General features: G+C 40.2%; 2 protein-coding genes across 12 annotated transcripts in view; both read right to left on the bottom strand.

Moving 5' to 3' along the window:
* Positions 1–437: 437 nt before the first annotated feature.
* Positions 438–10,047, bottom strand: senp2 (SUMO specific peptidase 2). Of its 2 annotated transcripts, none has more exons than XM_074661756.1 (17): positions 9,744–10,047; positions 7,551–7,612; positions 7,345–7,457; positions 6,948–7,014; positions 6,756–6,837; positions 6,463–6,637; positions 5,160–5,266; positions 4,979–5,061; positions 4,654–4,702; positions 3,589–3,664; positions 3,328–3,474; positions 3,110–3,241; positions 2,295–2,519; positions 1,952–2,031; positions 1,758–1,836; positions 1,577–1,672; positions 438–1,463 (listed from the first exon to the last, which is right to left on the bottom strand). In XM_074661756.1, exons 1-17 carry the CDS (start codon positions 9,896–9,898, stop codon positions 1,401–1,403), a joined length of 1,791 nt encoding a protein of 596 aa, XP_074517857.1. In that variant the 5' UTR covers positions 9,899–10,047; the 3' UTR covers positions 438–1,400. The 2 variants fall into 2 exon arrangements, with proteins under 2 accessions (XP_074517857.1, XP_074517858.1); XM_074661757.1 differs by having other exon boundaries at positions 3,328–3,471.
* Positions 10,048–13,135: 3,088 nt separating this feature from the next.
* The window catches only part of pcnt (pericentrin), a 40,333-nt gene continuing 32,638 nt past the window's right edge, over positions 13,136–20,830 (bottom strand). For 6 of the 10 annotated variants that reach the window (XM_074661395.1, XM_074661397.1, XM_074661402.1 and 3 more), the window contains 11 exons: positions 20,541–20,671; positions 19,894–20,023; positions 18,226–19,041; positions 17,912–18,112; positions 17,556–17,774; positions 16,420–16,643; positions 16,252–16,331; positions 16,010–16,160; positions 15,783–15,910; positions 14,437–14,592; positions 13,136–13,603 (listed from right to left, as the gene is read on the bottom strand). In XM_074661395.1, the coding sequence (XP_074517496.1) occupies positions 13,560–13,603; positions 14,437–14,592; positions 15,783–15,910; positions 16,010–16,160; positions 16,252–16,331; positions 16,420–16,643; positions 17,556–17,774; positions 17,912–18,112; positions 18,226–19,041; positions 19,894–20,023; positions 20,541–20,671 (2,280 nt within the window). In that variant the 3' untranslated portion in view covers positions 13,136–13,559. The remainder of the gene's footprint in view (positions 13,604–14,436; positions 14,593–15,782; positions 15,911–16,009; positions 16,161–16,251; positions 16,332–16,419; positions 16,644–17,555; positions 17,775–17,911; positions 18,113–18,225; positions 19,042–19,893; positions 20,024–20,540; positions 20,672–20,830) is intronic. The other 4 variants (XM_074661398.1, XM_074661400.1, XM_074661403.1 and 1 more) reach the window with 3 other exon arrangements.

Below are 20,830 nucleotides of genomic sequence, written 5' to 3'. Positions count from 1 at the left end.
ATGCCATTTTGGGACATTTAAACATTTGTATTACACGAACTACATGGAAGTTACTGAAGAAAAATCATGAATTTCCATAAAAATATTTATAAATATTTACGCTCCCAGGAGGTGCATGCAGATCTCGGCGGGCAGGCACAACACCGGCACTCTGGAGAAATATAGTTATACAATATAGAGATACACACTGGGGCATTGTATGAAATACAAATATGCACCTTTTACTGCAGGTTTATTGCCCCATATTTTAATGATTCTCAATAACTAATAGAATTTGTACTAGTTGCGTGTCTGCTCCCCAGTTTGCATTACAATCCCTGATGTAGCAGACTACCAAGACTGTTTACATTTGTAATATAATATTGAGTAATATAAATTTTAGATCATGCCTTCCAGCTCCAGTTGAAGCAGGAGTCATTTAAGATATCAAACTCCAATTTTAAAAAAATGAAATACTTTATTACAGGGAGGAAAAAAAGAAAGAAAACAGAAAATCACATTTTTAAAGCATGAACTCAAGCATGCATGTGTGTACAGTAGTTTGCTATGCAGTATACTATACTGTAAGTCAATGGAATAGCCCTAAGTAGCCTCTTGCAATATGCTCATGTAAAAGAGTCACATATGAAACAGCGCCTTATGTTACATACGGGGAAACAACTATTAATGCTCCACTCGTGGAGGAAAAACAAACTATACACACTCCAAAAACACTTTCTCATCCAGTCAAGTCATAAATAATAACAAAACAAACATACTACAAGCGCTCAACCATGCATATTTTTTCACTGAAAAGGGGAATGGAAAGGAGGTATTTTCATTTTCATTGTCTATTTCACAGAGAGATCGAGTTTCATGATTAAATAGCATTTTAGTTGGTTGTCATCCACTCTGTTGATCATAACTGGGAGGGGAACAGCCAAATTACCCTTATATGTCACTGCAACAATCTACTTCAACAAATTGTGAGTTGTGCGACACCAAGTAATTTCCCAAAATATACAAAAGCATGCTCTTCGTTGAGCTCAGTGTCAGAGGGCTGAAGGCACTTCAGGCAGAACTTCAAACAGAAGAACCAACAATCCAAAGTCAATAAAAAAGCCATTCAGTCAGTAGTGCCAAAACTTGTGTACCACATACACGTCTTCCATCCAGTCTCCAAATCCAACTCAGAGATTACAAAGTGACAATACGTCCCCCGACAGAAAAAAGGGACTTTTAAGACTAATGTTATAATTTCTCCAGACCAGAACAGCTACACTGGGTTAGATTTCAGTCAGTTGAGTCCACTTCTTTGGCCCATTCATTTATTTTTTCTTCACCATGTAGTTACTGTACACAGATGTTGCTCCCATTGAGAGAGTCACTGTTAGGCGGTTGATTGAGATTGTTGCGATCCTCTATAGCAGCTTCTGATTGAGGATTTCCCAAATCATTAATTTCCTGAAGAGTGGCATGTGGCACTGGAGAAAAAGAGGCAAATGTTACTTTCAGTGTTTATATTAAAAAAAATGTTGTAGGAAATAAAATGAAGCAAAAAAAGTGTTACAATAGTAGGGGAAAATAAAGTGTATACCTGTCTAAAGGTGAGAGGCCTTCCTTTTGCGATATAGTCAGCATATTTACAGGCAAAAACACCACAGTCACTGCCATTTCTCTGCTGGGGAATCTCCTATAGAGGCATGTGCATTAATCAAAAACATTAATCTCAGTAAGAATTAAAATATTAAATTTAGTGATGAATCACTTTGACTTACCTTCAAGCTTCCAATAGTCCATTTGGGGCTGTCAAGCTCTCTGCCTTTCTTTACTTTGTGCTCCTCTTTAAGGTAGAGTCTGGAAAATGAGCATATTGATGCCATTAATTGTGCAAGAATACAGGGAGAGATATGGAAAAAAGCAGTTAAAATGGCCAGATAACCAAAAGCATAAGAACACAATGAGGACTCACAGTAAAAGACTACAGATGTCATCGTGCCTCTGGCCCATCGAGTCGTATGACTTCACCGTCTTTGACTTGAAATCAATCACCTGGAATGAAAGAGAGATGGAAGAAAAAAGTTAAAATATACAGTATGATCACCCCCCTTGGATTTTTTTGTAACACTGAACCACAGTGGATGTAATTAGGATTTTTCACACTGATTGACATAAAGGAAATACTTAGAAGTGACCGTGTAATTAACGGATTATCAAGAACTGCTCAAGCATCTGCCAAGAATCTCCAACTAAAAAGGAGGAATGTGACATTGGGGAACAAACACACATCTGTAGTCATTGTGCTTCTGACTCACAGCCATTGCCCAGTGGACGCCCAGGTGCAGAGGGACCAGGATGAGGTCGTAGAGGAAGAGGTCGACAGCCTTGGTCCAGCGCTTCACAGCAGCGTGTCCTCCAGCCTGCCCGCCTCCTCCGCCCCGCAGCTTCGGGAAGAAGAAGGTGCTGAACGAGTAGATTTTTAATCCTGCTGCTTCACCGGAGCACCGCTCCATGACCAGAGACAGGTAGAAGTTCATCACCTTGGTAGACGAAACAGAGAAAACACAATATAATGCATGTTAAAAAATAGTTCTTAAATATGATTTCAGACTTATTATTATCTCTTAGTTTTGATACAGTATGCTGCCAGTGACATAGATGACACAGAAAACAGTGTTTGGTACAGTATATTCATTGAATCCATCCTGTCAATCACAAGGTAGCCTTGCCCTAAAGCATCCCCTGCTTTATGGTCTATTTGACTCTAAATGGGACCATAATTTATTAAATGAACATCATGCTGTATTGAAGAAGACTTGAAACTAGTGATTGAGACCATAAACTCATGTTTACAATATTTACTGAGGTAATAAATCAAGTGAGAAGTAGGCTCATTTTCTCATAGACTTCTATATAATCAGACTTCTTTTTGCAACGAGAGGAGTCGCCCCCTGCTGGCTATTAGAAAGAATGCAGGTTGAGGCACTTCAGCATTGGCTTCACTTATCAGACCCTGAAGTTGTCACTCTGTGTCTCCAAGGTTGCTTGTATTTCATAGAAATTAAATCTAAATTGGCATCCCAGATGTAATTAACTTAATCAAAACTGTCTCCACACTCTCAGTACATACCTCATCGTTGAGCCAGCCGCCTTCCTGCAGTGTGGCCAGGTCTCTCTGTGTGATGCGTAGTTTGAAAGCCGCGCTGAGAACAAGGTTGGGATCACTCTGAGCCAGAGCAAAACTCACCTCCGCTGCCATTTCCTACACACAAAGACAACAAATACATGAAGCAATAGATATTGCATGCAAGCTTTCTTCAACACACGCCACACTCCTCGCCATCTCACCTTGGTCAGCCTGGGTATGTCCTCATCGATGTGCCTTGTATGTGCAGAATGTGTGTCGGGGAGACTGACGGCAGGGGCTTCTCTGTCCACTAGATTGAGGCGAGTGGCGACTTCTGTAGAAAGGTCCAAATCTGCTGCCTGTTTCTGCTGCAACACAGGTCGACACAATAGACAGAAATAATACATTTCCGTTTCCGCCCAGAATTATAACTTAATGGGTGCTTTGACATGTCGTGAAAGAGCGAGAGAAATGACAAATACCTTTGCACATCTAACAGGCTGTGTGTCCTCAAAGGCTCCACTGAACGTCTTACTAAAAGTCAAGCTGCTACTCCACCTGGAGATGAATCATATAGAGGTTAGTAACATAAGCAGAATGAATCGGTATACATGACACACGCATACGCTGCCGTTCAAAAGTTTGGAATCTCCTGCCACAAAATAGGGAACAGTCAGATGGCCGAGAGGACTACTCTATATCTTTGAATGGTCTCTCATGTTTTGAGATTGTAGAAAGTCTTCTTTACAAATAGATGTTACTTTGTATGAAGGTTTTGTTTTGTACATGGAGAACAAAACGCTGTCTTATGGTTCAACCAGACTGACAATTGAAAGAATAGAAAGAGACAAAGATCCCTCTGAGCAACAGTTCAGTAAGAATAGAAGAAAAGACCAGTCGTCGTTGAAAGAAGCTTAGCATCAATATATGTGCAGATTTAAATAAGAACAGGTTCCTGTTTCAGAGTCAAGTGCTCAATAATGTCTATAACAAGCTGATCTATTCTTCAAACTTCAAAATAGAAATATAAGGTTAGTCTAGGAGGGTTAGCACTATTGGAATATCAGCTGAACATACTATAGACTGACAAATCACAGCTTAAACCTATTCAGTCTAACCACTGAGTAGACTGCAGAGGGCCGAAAGAAAACAGCTTCCCAAAATATTTAGAGCCCAGATGCACCGCTCTAGTTCAATAATGATCGAGAGTGACTTACGCTTTTTTGGACTAGAAAACAAATTGGAAATCAAAGGGTATTAGGGGAGAATACTGTTGGAATCATTTCCCCCCCAGTCATGCAACACTGTGGGGACATCGTCGACTAAACGGAAGTGTTATTCGTTTAATTCTTCTTCTTTTGGGGCCCAAACTATTTCAAATGCATATAATATATGTTGAGTCTGAATTATACTGTTTTATCTCTGTTAAAATAGCCATTATTGAAGGACAGAAGAAAAACATCAATAAAACAGGTGCATCAATATAACAGGGGGTTAAAAACTTTTGAACAGCAGCGTATATATACACATAGACATACTACACTAACCTGTCCTTGGTTGCAGATGTATTTCTCCATGTAAACACACTTGGGGCAGCTGTGCAAAAAAAGACAAGTGACAGTTGAGCAGGGTCGATTCATTGGAACATTTTTACTGATGTGGACACATTTCAATCTAGTTTGAATCAACTGGCTGTGTGTAATGTGAAAACTGGTCTGCTTATTCAAGGAAGTGTTTAAATCCATTAAAAAAAAAAAAAAAAGTAGGAGATAATTACAACTTAACTACAACTCTGAAATAAAAGCATCCCTTAAAACTACCCATCACAAACAAATACATTTGCAGATTCAGATCAGTTATCAAGCGTCTTACTTGTGTATCCCGACTTCCATGGCACCGATTCAAAGGCTTTTCCTGAAGCAGCAGTTTTGTGATCAACCTGTGAAAGCGACTCACTGGGAGGAAAAGGAGAAAAAGGATATGAGAGTAGCTAATGTCCTACGGTATGTTGTTAAATGGACCCCGATGACATGAATAATGGGGTTATACTCACTCTTGCGGTTTAGTTTGGTTGAAAGGTAGTGGTTGGCTTTTGCTGTATTTCTCGGTTACCATCTCCAGCAAACGCCTGTAGTGCTCCTTATTGTTCTGCTTTATGGCCTAAAGGGAGAACCCAAATATATGATAACTGACAGCCATGTGCTACAGAAAGCAGGATTAGTGATGAATACAACTTAAAACTACATTAGTTACTCTAAATGCTGAAAGCGGTAAATGGGAGTAACTGGTTAAAACTTAATTAGACAGAAATTGTGTGAGTGAATTTTACTCCTTCGACTCCTTTGGTTTGAGTTCATTTAGAAACAGTGTTTGTCCACCAGAGAGCACTGACAAGTTTATTTTTACGCTGTAAAATATCCCACTCATTATGTATTTTGGTCACATTTTCTTCCGCTCAAAAAAAACAAAACGGATCCGTATAAAGATTTTGTATGTATTTATGTTAAATAATAATATATACTATAAGTGGGTATCTCATTATTGGATTTTTTAAAACTTCCAAATATTGTTATCAATGCTGGAGTCAAAAATCTAGTATCAGACGGGATTTTAAAGACGTCCAGGTTCATAATAATTGTACAAACAATGACAGATTATCCAAAGTATCCGTATCCCAAAATATCCTCACAAATGTCTTTAACGCACTGACGCAACCAGGGACTTTTAGGCTGTAGCAGGCTCAGTTTTAAAGCAAAAGTGAAGATACTGGTATCATATGAAACTAGAAAACATGTCATACTAGCTTGTCGCAAAGGAGGCTAAATAACGCTCAAAACTTACGCTAAATTTGGGCAAGGAAAAACTCTAATGGCGATTTTCAAATGGGTCTCTTGACCTCTTACCTCAAGATATGTGAATAAAAATGGGTTCTATGGGTACCCACGAGTCTCCACTTTACAGACATGCCCACTTTATGATAATGACATGCAGTTTGGGGCAAGTCATAGTCAAGTCAGCACACTGACACACTGACAGCCGTTATTGCCTGTTGGACTGCAAGTTGCCATGTTATGATTTGAGCATATTTTTTATGCTAAATGCAGTACCTGTGAGGGTTTCTGGACAATTTTTGTCACTGTTTTGTGTTAATTGATTTACAATAATAAATATATACATACATTTGCATAAAGCAGCATATTTGCCCACTCCCATGTTGATAAGACTATTAAATACTTAACACATCACCATTTAAGGTACATTTTGAACAGATAAATAATGTTGGATTAAACGCGATTAAATATTTTAATCGATTGACAGCCCTACAAATAACAAATAATAATAATTGACTATTTTACCTCTTCCACGGTAAGACTGGGCTTGTAGCAGCGGTTGTATCCAAAGCCATTGCATGTTAGATCAGGGTTAGTGGTTCCCACCCTTGGAGCAGGTCTGGGGGGCAGCAGCTGGAGGGAGCCTCTCCTCTCCCTGTCCTTCCCCCTGTCGGGGAGCCCTGCAGACAGCCCTGCCGCACTGGATTCAAAAACATTATGTACATTAGCAAAGGAGCATTTTCAAAAGGTGATACAGCCCTGTGGGTATATATTTACAGCAAACTGGGAGAGCGAAAAGGAGCTGGACCGTGACTTGCCTGTATTTCCTCATTAAAGGAGGTGAGGAGCTCTGAAAGGGATTCTTCCCACTCCTCTCATTCACTCCACCTACTGGTTTATCTGTGGAGAAAACAACCAAATGACACTGGGGATAAGAGTGAGGATGAAATAAAAGGACATAAATACAGTCAACAGATCAGTCTTCTCCTGCAACAGCCGTCCTCACTTACTCATTCTCCACTCAGAACTGTTCAGCCATGAGGTGTGGAGCTCATCTATCCCCATCAGAGTAACGGGCTGGATCAAAACAGGAAATACAAGGTAATTCAAGATGGAGAATAAAAATCACAAATGTAATGCCAGAGAATCAAACTTAAGCTGTGGTTATTTACTGTCCCTGATCTACTTGTCCAAACTCTACAAGATAAAACTGTTTTAAGCATTCAATGTAGTGTTAACTGTCACATTGACTCAAACGCAACTTAATGAACCACTTGTGATCAGATCTTTCTTCCCCATTCACACTTTATATTACATTTAGGAATCTGCTCTGTGTGGATCAGACTGTAATTTCAATGTATCAAACTTCAAATGCACATGTGTGATGGAGGAAGTTGGAGCACAAACCTGCGTATCTTCATAATGTCTGGACTTCTCAAACCTGGTCTTCAGCGGGTTCCGCAGCCTGAGCAGACCCGCTACCCCGGCCACCGTCTTCTTCACAAAGCCAATCACTATATCTGACACACAGGACACCACAAATCAACAACGGGCTTCATTTGTGGGAGACTTTTGGAATTAATATCAAGATTTTTCTGTTTTCTTAAACAAACCTCGCCTCCGTCTTTTCACCTCTACCGGGTCACTCTGGCAAACACCGTCTGCGACATCAACACTGCAACAGGGAAAACAAAGTTTGAGATGGGTTATTCTAACAATATCAAATATCACAATATTCCCGACTCAATAACATAAATATCAACAATGAGATTCAATTTGTGCCTCTCTTACATTTTGATTAAGTTGACAAGTTGTTTAGGTACACCTGCCTAAAATGTGTTCAGTCTAATACAACCATTCTGTAATAAATCCTATTTTAATGAAGGCTATAATGTTCACTTTGGGTCAATATTGTTTTAGAGAGGTGTTGATTCAACTTCATGGTCATTTAGGAGGCTGCAGTTTGTGGTGTTTCTACTCTTTAGTGTACTGGTATTGATATAAATGGGGTAGACAAAATATTTGGGCTGACACTAACAACTTTCTTTATCGAGTAGTCTGCCAAGTTTGTCTGGGAAACTATGATTAAGTCCAAGGTGACATCTTCAAACATCTTGTCTTGTCTGAACAAAATTCAAAGATATTCAGTTTCAGTGATATAAAAACAGAGAAAAGCAGCAAATCCTCAATTTTGAGAGGCTTAAAACAGAGAATATTTGGTATTGTTGCTTAACAAATAATCTTAATGATTAGGCGATTAACTAAATAGTTGCCAATTATTTGGAAAGAGAGATAACTGGTTGCTCTGTGTATTCAACCATAAGGTAAAATGTGTCGGGTACTCTTGGAAAACGGGGGAAAGAAATCAGGATAGACAGGAAGGCAATCCAGGCACTCCACAATACTAAAACAAGTGGCAACGAGGAAGGAAATATATTAAAAAGCCTTTATTGCAGCGGCTAAATCATGAAAAAAGCCAACATGTTTCGACCACTGTAGGTCTTGGTCAGGGCATTCAACAAACAAAGTGGATTTGGCCTCACCTATTATTATATTGACAACCAATGGGAAGCAATCACATGATCACCACAATACTACAAGATATCATGGAGAAATAACACAGAAACAAGTAATTTATATACATCATACATAGAATAATTGCCAATAACTTTTCTGTGAATATGAAATGTAATGTATTGTTATACCTCACTGATATAAATAGGGGTGGCATACTATTAAAAACACCTCTCTCAATACAATTCAACTGTACCATAAACTACAGCCTCCTAAATGACCATGTAGTTGACTCAACACCTCTCTAAAACAGTTTGAACAAACCTTATAACCTTCATAAAGGTTATAATGTATTGCAGTGCTGTTATATTAGTCTGCATTAGTATCAGCTAGGTGTAAAGGTGTGAAAGTGTACCTTGGTTTAACTAGCCCAAACATTACATTTAGGAGGCTGTTAGTACCTTTAATCATCCTGTAAACAAACTAATGTAAACTACTTTTTTGCTGCTTTTAGAAAAGCAGCAAATCCTCAAATTTGAGAGGCTTAAAACAGAGAATATTTGTTTTTTTGCTTAACAAATAATCTTCATGATTAGGCAATTATCAAAAGAGTTGCTCAAAAGAGTTTATTAAATTAATTGCCAATTTCTTCTTCTGCCAATATGAAATGTAATGTATTGTTATACCTCACTGATATAAATGGGAGGCGACATACTACAAAGCTTATAACCTTCATAAAGGTTATAATGTATTGCAGTGTTATATTATACTGCATTAGTATCAGCTAGGTTTGAAAGTATACATGATGATACCTGTCATTTGGGTTAGCTAGCCCAAACATTACATCTGAGAGGCTGATAGTACCTTCAATCATCCTGTAAACAAACTAATGTAAACTTACTTGATGTTTTTATATTATGCCAAAGAGAGTTTATCAATTAACTGAATGTCACACCTCTGTTTTATGTTGCTGATTGGTCGCATAGGTCACCATAACGACCGCTCAGTTAACTGACCGTTAGTGTCAGTTGGCTAACGTTAGTGTCAGTTAACTGAACGTTAGCTTGATTAGATGACCGTTAACTGACCGTTAGTGTCATTTAACTGAACGTTTGTGTCAGTTGGTTAACGTTAGCAGGTTAGATGACCGTTACAGGTTAAATAGCTTTAGATAACGTTTAATTACATCATCATATAACCAAGGGGGTACAACGGTGTACCAAACAATTCAACTATTATTAGTGAACACATAGACAGAGTACATAAACAGTGTTTAATGTTGACCAACCGACCTCTGGTAGTTTCGTTTCGCCGGTCTGCTGCTGTGGTTCTCCCGCCGCTGGACCTCCTCCTCACTAACGTCTCCTCTCCCGGGCCACTCGGTGGGGTTTTGTCCCGTAACGGGCTCAAACAGCGACGAGAGTCCGTCAACTATCCATCCATACATCCCAGACAAATACGAGAAGAGTGTAGCGTGGTCTTCTGCGCGGTCCAGGACTATTTCACCACAGATAAAGACGTCAAACTACGGATCTACGACACACCAACCTGCCCGTTGGGTTAGCTTAGCTTAGCGTGTTAGCAACACTGTGCTGCGAAGGATATGTCGGTCACGAACGAGTCGGTTCAAAGAGCCGGCACTTTTAAGTGAACGATAAGAAACGGCTCCCGTCCGAGAGCCGTTTCTTATTTTCTTTTTTCTTTAATTAAATCAAGGCAGAATGATAGGACGATCTTCTCCGTGCCACGGGCACTCCATTCACTGATGGTACGTGTCCACAGGCTTCGTGCTTTCCACGCTCCCCATTCATTGTCTATGTAAGCAGCCGTGCAATGCATTCTGGTAGTGTGGCGGCGCGATTCGAGAAACGGAGCGTCACAACGCCCGCTCCTCATTTGCATAAAGTTGAGGTCTAGTCTACTTTATGTAAATCACGGGCGTCCGATGCGACTCGCCGCCTCTCGAAACTCCTGAGAATCTTTTAAAATAAACGTTGTCGATCCAAAAAAAGACAGATTCAGCAAATGCATGGCTTATTTCTCACCTCAAATGTTTTCAGAAACACATTTCGGTGAACTATTTTAGTGAAATAAGAGAAGAAAGTTTCCAAACGAGCCTCCATACTGTTTCCGGTTTGAAAGTTAGAAGCAGCAGCCAACGGAGTGAAAGCTTCCGTCCAATCAGGAGCATATTGCCTTGTGTCTAGTGACAGCCCACCGAGCGTCCAATGTTGGGAAGCGTTGCATCCCCTCGCGATAAAAAACGCCACTGTGGACACGTACCATAAGAGTTTTTTTCTTTTTACTTAATTCAAGGCAGAATGATAGGATGATCTTTTCCGTGCCACGGGCACTTCATGCACTGACTGTGACTGAACGTTGTGTTAATGACGTCCGTTCGACCAATGAGGTGATGAACAGACAAGGATCATACCATCAAGCAGGAAAGGGGCGGAGGTAGCAGACAAGATGAGTGACAGTCGGAAACGAAGCACCATGTAAAATGATTGTATTCTGGAAATTATAAGGTTTAAAATAATTATATTGGATAAATTAAGTGATATATGTGCACACATACTTTCTCATAGGTCAAAACAGCGCTAAATGTGGCTGAATTATAAAAGGCAGAAGTGGTAAAAACGAAGAGCCGTTTGGGAGCCAAAAGAGCCGGCTCTTCTTGGTGAGCTGAGCCAAATGATCTGGCTCACTAAAAAGAGCCGAATTTCCCATCACTACTGTTCTGCTGAGATGCGAAAGGTTGTGCGTCATTCAGTGTTGATGTCTCACGTGGTGCGAATGATTTATACACCTACGGAAAACGAGTGGGCGGAGTTATGAAGTACATTTGGAAAGTGAGAGAAGAAATGGAGGAACTACTACAAGCGGCTTCTGCGGACTTCATAAACAAACGAACCCCTGACCGAGAGGGCAAAGAGCGTCAGAGGCAGATCAGCCTACTGGCTGCTGCTGATGAGTCGCTCAGATATCGATTATTTGTTACATAATAATGGTCAATATCCCAGTTACTACATCTCAGTGACTCCCAAGAAGACAAACATATAAAATAATTAATAATTAATAATAAATAACAAATGACAAATAATACATAAATAATACATAAATAATAATAAATAACAGGGACAGGTATTTATTGTCTAGGAGTTGATTATGTTTAAATTAAGGAATCAAGAGTGTAATCAATTAAAACAAAAAAGTCAAGGGTCATTTCAGGAAAAACAAAAAGAAAATATTAAATTATTAAACAAAATGCTCATGTTAAATCAAAATTATGATGGGTAAAAATGACTCAAAATAATAACAAATATATAGTAAATAAGCTTAGTAATAGTGTTTGATTCAAATCTGATTTATTTTTAGTTTAGAGGTTTGGAGTATGATTTCAATTTTGTATAATTTATTCTCATTATCTACTCCAGATCTTTCTCTGTCAGTGTTTTAGTTAATTTTGTAAAAGGAAAGAGTTTAATGAAGAGGTAAAAATGAGACACCGAAGTATGGTTTACATTTTATATTTTGCAAGTGCCTTCATAATTTCAAGTTAATTGTAAAAATGGTCAATTATTTGAAACTATCTCATAATTTTAGCAATGTAAATTATGATAGAAAGTCAAAACTCTGACTTACTATTGTCGTATCTTTTCTGCGACAGTGCTGTTGAAGTGATGATGAAGGATGCTCCGAGGACACTGTTCTTGCTGGTAAAATAGAGTTTATTACAAACAAGCCACACATGTCATGACGGACGTCTATAGCAGTCCGGAGGCCTCAAGTCGAATCTGAAAGTCCTGCCCTTTGGGGGCTCGCACCCCCTTATATCGGGTTCAGGTCATCCAATCCCTGAGCTAAGGTTCGACCACATGTCTTAGGTATCTCCTACATGTTTATCTTTCAGCCCCTGGCCTTTGCCCTGCTTCTTTCACATATGTTTACAATTAGGGCCTCGCTGTCTAATGCAAGACTTGAAAATATACCACACTATCTCATACATCTGACTTACCATGAGTATTTCTACTTTCATCATGCCTTTTGTGCATTTTTTTTGTCTTTTCTGGTGGAAACTAGCATACACAGTAATCATAAATCTCATTAAAAGGTAAAAAAAAAAAAAAGCAAAGGTCTAACTAATCAGGAGTCACTTTAAGCTAGCCGAATAACAATCGTTTAAACAACCTGTATAGAGGCCAAGAAAAAAATAGTTCCATTAAAAAGGTGAAAATGGAGACAAAAACGTATGAATTGAAACTATTTAAACTTGGACTGGAAAAGTGAAAGTAAAATGTCATGATTGCAAGAGAGATTGCATAATCCCGCTGATATTTAGCCTGTGTATACTGTCGTTATATTTCAAAGTTCGTTCTCAATAATCATTCTCTACCTGCCCGTCATCACTTTAAATGAGCCTGTACATTGTGTATCTGTTACTGCAGAACAAATATCTGCACTCTGTTCCTGTTATTTTTTTGTAACTGTCAGGGTATTGTATTAAAATAGCATGTTTATTCAAACAGTCTATCCTGTATTAAGGTTAAATAAATAAATAAATAAATACCACACGACAATCAAACATCTAATATATTTTTTTTCTTGAAGAATTTTCATCCTGCCAAAGTGACATACCTCAGGATTGAGTTATGAGCTGCCATAAAATAAACACAGTCCGTTTAGTTTGTAACCACACGTTTAAAACATTTATCAACTTTATGGTGGAAACATAGATAATACAAAAAACAATTATGGTTCACCTTTATGCAATAATGTGCTCACTAGCTATGTTGATCGGGGAGTTCCAGTAAAAATCAGTGCAAATTTGGACACGTACAATGAACATCAGTCCTATTTACAAGCACAAAAGCGTATAAAAACACTAGTAGAAAAATAACATACAGCACTATTTAAAATGAAAAACATTTGTTCTTTCAACATCTCAAGAGGGTCCTTCAAAATACTATTGTACAGACAGTAGAAAAATTACAATAGAAAATATTGAAAAATAATTTATATACTTATAAAATCACGTGATAATCCTTTCTACATATTTCTCACACAAGGCATGGACAGATTAGGATTATATGCAGACAGACATTCATTCAGCGGTCGGATAACTTCGGGTCGGGCTGGAGAGCAGACGAACCTGATAGGACATAGAAATAACAAAATATCAAGACATGGTGATTAGCATCCAGAGTTTAGCAACATAAAATCCACACATAAGCTTTTGTAAAGTTAAAGACAAAAACAACAATCAGACTTTTATTTCTTTGAGTAAAGACAACTGTGCATTTGTTTAAAAATGTAATATGTTAAAACATATGCATACTGTATGTCCCAAATGAATGTACAAGCAACCACAGATATTGCCAAGAGCAAAGCACCCATTAGAAAACAGCATTAATGAAAAAACATATAATTTTAGTATTATAAGTATAAGCCTGTACATCTCTGTACATCAATGCAATTTAATTCCCATTTCAGGATCATAACGTCCAAAGTATCAAAATAGGATGGAGAAACAAGTAGGACAATATGGCCTAAAGTTATTTATTATCATGTCACATTGTCAGAATTTCCCAACCATCGCACCAATAACATGTTTTTAATTGGTTTTCTACAATAATAAACTTCCTGCTCACTGTGAAGTGATTTTTCAATATCAAGCTGAATCTAAATCCATGTTAGTTGATTGTTTACATCATTCTGTCATGTACTGAAACAAATAGCTGGCTGGATAAATGTCTGTATAATACATTCAAAAAGCAGTTATACATATGCGATCTGCAGAAAATGGGCATTAAACATAAATGTAGGAGGATCATAAACCTGCAGGACATGTATGCGTCAGACCAGAGTGTTACCACCTCTAATAGTGCACCCCTCAGTGAATGATGAAAAGTCAGCACCCCTCCCGAGAGGTGCATTGTGCTGTTTCATGATTTGGTGGAGTGAGTACGGTACACTCACACTCACCTGGACCGTTCAGGTAAAGGGGCGACAAGCAGCTCAGGTACAGCCACGTCCTATTCTCCTGCAGCCAGCGCTGCCGATAACCAATCATATCAGGGGAACAGGCTGACTGTATCCTCCTTTCCGCTTTAGGGGGCAGCGCTAAATGAGTCTTGCTTACTAGGTTGGGAGATGACAGAGCACATTGTGGGATTTAATAACATGCTGTTTTGCAGGAAGTGTTAGGCTGCCCATCACAAGATCAGAATTTGTCCTGAACTTCGTAACCAGTAGCGCATTTCCTGCGTATATTTCTCTGATGGGAAAAACACTTCCTGTAAAAAACGAGTGACCAAATTAGGAGACATGCATCTAATGCTGGGATCAGACCACACAATAGGTACGTCTTTTGATATAGTGTCAGATTAGGCAATCTTAAATTCTTGCCATGACTGATCTGAGTGATGTGGCAGATTAAATGTTGGACCTCAACCTATCGTAGAATGAAGTTTTTTTCTCTTGCATGATGTAAAGAGGTGGTCAGTAAGGTGCCAGGAAACAACATTACTGTTCCACCCGACAGCTCCTACATGAGTGACGTGAACGTGGAAACAGTCACTTGGCAGTGAAGGTGGGCTCTGTCTTTTTCCTTCAATAGAAAGACGATGATTGTGCAGAGGGTGATGTCACACCCATAGGTTTGGTTAATTTGGTATAATGCTTGTGACCTTTGGGTGAAAGAAATATTTCCTCACTTTGCCATGTTTAGCGTTTAGACAGAAGTGGTTTGTGCTCCGTATAGAGAGGAGAAGTCTCTAAACGGTTCCGGTGGACCAACATGGGACCTTATTTCGGAAAAAAAAGAAGCACGTTGTAGAAGTTGTCAGTGACTGTCTTTTTCCGCTATGGCACTAAAAGGGAAAGCGGAAGGGTTCTTTATCGTGTGGCCTATAACTGTGCTGATATTGTGTGGTCTGATCTCAGCATAAGAGCTATAAAACATAAACCCAGTGCCCTGTAACATCTCCCAGTGTGATATCACTCGCTATTACTCTAATTCGGCGCTCAGAACCCAAGTTGTGCTTAATAAATTGTTTTCGAGTGGGATCCATCACCAGTGTAATTTCTAACTGCACGCTGCTCAGAGCTTTGTACAACATCACTGATACATTATAAACATGGAGCAAAGTGCAATGAATGAAAGCCAAGAAGTGACAGTGCCCCAATCCTGTAACCGATGAATGGACCCAGTGTTGACCCTACACTAAGTGTGCATCCAATTTGTGACATCTTTTTTTTAAAAATTTCATCCACCTTAGTGCGTTCAACTCCACCCGTTTCACCTTACTCATATACTTAATGCTGCTCACCTTGTCTTGCTCCCACCAACCGATGCTGGACTTTCTCTAGATGGTGGATATATTCTGTCAGAGATCGCTCTGGATCCTGAGACGTTCCTCTTGAACTCTCCGACACCAGAGTTGTGCTGGAGTACGTCCTGAGGAAAGAAGAAAGCACAGTGATGAAAAAATGACTTTAATTCCATTAAAATATTCTTCCACTTCACGCAATCTAAAAGCTGAAGAGGAGCCCAAACCTGTTGTGCAACCTGAAGGGTGATTTTGTGGGTGGAACGAGAGCGGACACTGTGTCTCTGTGGACGGCACTGATTTCTCGGTGTGGTGGCGAGTCAAACTTTGATCTTGGTTGTTGTTGTTGTTGTTGCCTTAAAACTTCAGCTTTAGGCCCTGTGAGAGACATTAAGATTAACAATCCACCCACTCATACACACATGTTCAAGCGATGCCTATTATCATAAAATGCATTCACTGAGCTGACCTGGAGCATGCCCGTTGACGGTCCCCGATATAGATAATCTTCTGATCGCTCTCTGCCATTTCCTGGTCAGGAACTTCATTCTGAAAAAACAAAACGTGTGTGATGAGTTTTATCCAAACACAAGGCTGACGTAACTCTTAGATCTTTACATCCTGGTACGCTACCTACCTCGAGACAGCAATGACAACTTGCACAGCAGCCCTGAATCGTCCGAGGGGTCTGTTTTGGGAGAGCGGGGGTGACGGCCGTGCCCCCATGTGGGCGATGAGACACAGTGTGGCCTGCTCACACTCCTGGAAATTTCCCAACAGTAGCAGCAGGTAACGTTTCTGGTACACCAAAGCTTTCCTGAAGCTCTCAGCACGCAGGTAGCGCTCATACAAACGCTGCATCTGCAAACCAATAAACAGGTTGTAATTGTTACATCACTGCGTCTCATCAGCATGACAGCAAGTTGTTCAAGTTGACATTGGTTGCATTGTATTTCAATATTTTTACAGTTAAGCCAACATATAGTAATGTAAAGGAGAGGGGGTGAATCCAAACTGTTTAATTACTACCAGAAGCCAAGCAACTACTCAAAATACAAAAATGTAATGACAGGTTTTATACATAACATCAAATATACATTGGGACATAGTGCAGGAAAAATGTTAACTAGACTAGAAACCAGAATTACATATTAGAGCCACTGAAGCTGGGCTCAGACTACAGGAGGTTTAAAATCCTAACCGATTTTGAAATCAGGTTGCAACACACACACACACAGAGAAACTTCACTGATGTTCTTCTCTCTAATGTCAAACATGCACACACTACAAGATTTGAAAATAACGGCGCATCACATACTACAGGATATTATTAAGATTATCGTGCCACAGGGAGCAACGCACCACGTCACGTCTTTCTCACGTGATCTCATGGGGAAGAAGATGTAAACAAGATGAAGACAAAAGGGGGTGCAACAACTTGCTGTAGTAATGCTTTCAAGTGAGAGAAAAAGAAAAGCAGAAGGCTAAGGAGGTGAGACTTATCTGTCAATTTAAATGCAACACTTTTGCAGTTGAAAAAATATATGAATAAAAAGAAAGAATATGAAAATTTGTATAAAAAAATATAAAGACACCATTTAGGATGAGGGCAAATCTATTAGGGAGGGGGAGCCGAGATAAATCCTATCAACAGTATAGAAAACACTGCAGTGATTCATCTTGTACAATCTGTTCTTGGACAGCTGATCCAAAACATATTTATTATGCCATTCTTTATATCATAACAAATGTGTGTATGCGTTTCGTACTGACCTTGCTGCTGCTGGTCACGTCGTGGATGGGTCTGTTTTCAGTTTCGGCGGTGACCTTGGCGAGCTCGTTCTCCGAGCGCTGCAGCTGTCGCTCCAGGCAGGTGAGTCTATGTTTGAGGGTGGCTCTCTCCTGACTCAGTGATGTCACGCGCTCCGTCAGCTCCGAGTTCTCCTTCAGCATCCTTTCCAGCAGACTGGGTGATGACGGCACGGACGGCGTCTACGGTGAGAAAAGTACAGTCATTGTCCAGTAAATTCCTATAATATTATCAAGCATTACATGTATCCAACAGTAATAAAGTCCAGGGATCTGTGGCTGGTTTTACTGTAGTGTTTGTGTAATAACCACTTGTGTACCTGCTGGTTTTGTTGTGCGCTGCCGGCCTGGAGGTCACTCTGGAGACGCTGTGAAGATGCAGCCTTGTGTTGCTGCCCTGTGGTTTGTCCAGACAGCCTCTGAGCTGCCATCTCTCTCTCCTCTTTTTCTAACTCTGCCAGAGTACGCTGCAGCTCCTGCATCCGCTGCTGGTCCTGTTGCCTCAACAACTCCAACTCACACTAAAGTCAAAAATATTCACAAAGCAGCGTGTTGGTGTATGTACAAAACAATGTAAAGAGCATTATATTTGTGAAAGTAGTGAGTATAGTAAAGACGTAGGTTGATATTTTACCAGTTTGCTGTTGGTCCTCTCCTGTCGTCTCTCCCTCTCCATCTGCTCTTGCCTCCCCTTCCTCTTCTCTCTCTCCCACTGCTCCTCCGTCTCCCGCTCTTTGTCCTTCAGCAGTCGCAGTCTCTCCTTCAGCTCAGCCAGTTCGCCCCCGTAGTGTCTGGAGCGCTCTCGCTCCACCTCTAAAGCACGGCAGGTTTCCTCTTTCTGCTCCTTTGAGGCCTCCATAGCTACGCGATGTCGGGTGGCGGCCTCCTGCTCCCTCTGCAGCTCCAACCTCCTCGTTCTGTCCTCCTCTTCCCATTTCCTCCTGCTCTGCAGCAGCTCAGCCCTCAGTTTGTCCATCACAACTACCAGCTCCTCCCCTTGCCTTCGCTCCTGCACTAGCTGGGCGCGCATGTCGGAGATGAACTTCCCGTCTCTGGTAGCATCCGCCTCGTGTCTGCGGCTGAGTTCGTCCACCTGCCTGGAGCAACGGTCTCTCTCTTCATCCAGCTTCCTGTGAGCATCTGCGAGCTTGGAGTGAACTTCTGCGAGGCGAGATTCTGCTTCGGTCAGGAGGCGCTCGAGACAAGTCTTGTCTTGAGAGCGGAGCTCTTGTTGGTGAGCAGAAAGTTGGCGTTCCTCTTCTCGCTCCTTCTGGGTGTCGTCTAGGCGTTTCTCCAGCAGCACACTGCGAGACTGTTCAATCTGAAGCTCCCGTCTGAGGTTGCTGCAGGCCACCCTCTCCTGTTCCACCTGACCCTTCAGAGCCATGACCTCTGACCTCTGCTGCTCAGAGGACGCTTGCACAGCCTGGAGAGGGAAGAGGAGTTTCATCTGTCAGAGTTTAAAATGGGAACAAGTACACTGTGGATTCTTCACTTTGGCCCTGCTCAGATCTGTCATTAACATGCTCCTTGGGTGATCCGATCACAAGTGGACAGCTCTACGTACGTCTGTTCACACCTGGCATTAGAATGCATCTCGAGAGACCACTTGTAATCGGATTTCACTTTCCCGCTCTGTATGCACATGAACACATCATTAAGACATGACTAATACAGCAGACGTTGCAACATACGTTTACAGTAATGTGAATTTGGGTACATTTTATGTGTTTGTTTGATCTTTAAAACTGTGGAGGCATCAAGTACATTTGTTTTCTGTTCATATACTATCAGGTTTTCCACTTTGCCTTTTTCCCCAAACAATGTTGAGTTGCCATGAATGAATCTCAACACTACCTCCAAAATTGCAGCATCCCCATAAAACATAGGCTTTTAATGTGAAAAAAAACCATCCGGAAGTGTTGAGTTTTGTTGACGGTAACTTTCGGTTAAAAAAGAGATTCGGAGCGCCAAGAGTGGTGAGTATGACATGACTGTTGTTGTACTGATGGAATTAGTACTGTGGAAATGTAGTTTATACTGACTACAGGTAGATCATTCTCTCTCAATCTGTATTAACGACTTGCTTTTAATTGTACGTGCTGCTCCCAGCTATTATTTCATAATTTGAACACAATTCAGTTTCAATTCAATTTATTTATATTGCGTCAAATCATAAAAAGACTAGACACTTTTCATAAAGAGCAGGTCTATACCGTACCCCTTAATTTATAGAGAATATCAGCTTTTATATGAGAATTCACAGTATATTCAGTATGCATGTTTTTGGTCCTCGTCTTACCTCTCTCCTCCCCTCCTCCTCTCTGTCCTTACGGAGACTCAGAGCTCTCTCCTGCTCCAGTTGTTGTTGAAGCTCCTGGACTGTGGTCTGCTCCCGTCTCAAAGCTTCCTCACCCTCTTCTACAGCCACCCTGAAGGGAAAAAAAAGCACAATTCAAACCTTACTTTTCACCACTTTTGGTCGTATTACATGAAGGTATGTTTGTGTGAGTGTGAAAGAGACATGGTGAAGAGAGCGATAGTTCATACTAGCACCACCGATACCTAAAACCACACAAAGAACTGAAGAACCAAGATTCCCTAAACTATGTTATAATAATAGATAACACGTATTTATTTCTAAATGAGGGAGGTGAGCAGTTACACATCTTGCCAGACACTCACTAGTTGACATGAGCTAAAAAATATATATTTGATTTATTTTGATTTAATTTAATGACTAATGTTCAAAGTTATTTTATCTCAATTTGAAAGATCAAATAAACCACTTCAAAACACTGTATGCAGAATTTTATGATTCCCGCTTGTAACAAATTGCTGATTTTAGCCAATATGATTGACAATACACCGTGTTTTCTGTTTTTGTATGATACGACAACTTGTGGAGAAGGTGTGCTTGAATGTCGTTATTCGGTGTTTGTAATATACCTGGCTGAGTGTATTTTGCTCTTTTGCTCTTGCTGAGTGTCATGAGAACATTTCAGTTGTTTCCGACTCTCGTCCAGCTCGGCCCTCAGTTGAGATTCATCCTGCCTGTCGTCTTCATCTCTGTGGTCAGTCTGAGGAAGAACGAAGCACGTGGTCAGCACAGATAATCAATAGAACCAAGATCAGATAGCTGTACTGATAAAGATACTAAGTTGAATTTCTCTTGTCATATACCTAAATTAAAATTATATATACAGAGTCTTTTATAGTGTCATGCCACTTAGTTAAGA

The sequence above is a fragment of the Sebastes fasciatus genome, chromosome 15 (assembly GCF_043250625.1).
Source record: "Sebastes fasciatus isolate fSebFas1 chromosome 15, fSebFas1.pri, whole genome shotgun sequence".
NCBI lineage: Eukaryota > Metazoa > Chordata > Actinopteri > Perciformes > Sebastidae > Sebastes > Sebastes fasciatus.
Note: the sequence above shows the minus strand (reverse complement) of the source record. Positions and strands in the feature narration are given on the sequence as shown.

What these genes read in the sequence shown, in the direction of transcription:
- senp2 (XM_074661756.1), bottom strand. Translation starts at nt 9,898, where the DNA reads ATGTATGGATGGATAGTTGACGGACTCTCGTCGCTGTTTGAGCCCGTT. An exon ending in CAGTTCTGAGTGGAGAATGA is followed by an intron (nt 6,838 to 6,947) that starts GTAAGTGAGGAC and finishes TTTTCTCCACAG; the next exon opens with ATAAACCAGTAGGTGGAGTG. An exon ending in GGCCTCTCACCTTTAGACAG is followed by an intron (nt 1,464 to 1,576) that starts GTATACACTTTA and finishes CTTTTTCTCCAG; the next exon opens with TGCCACATGCCACTCTTCAG.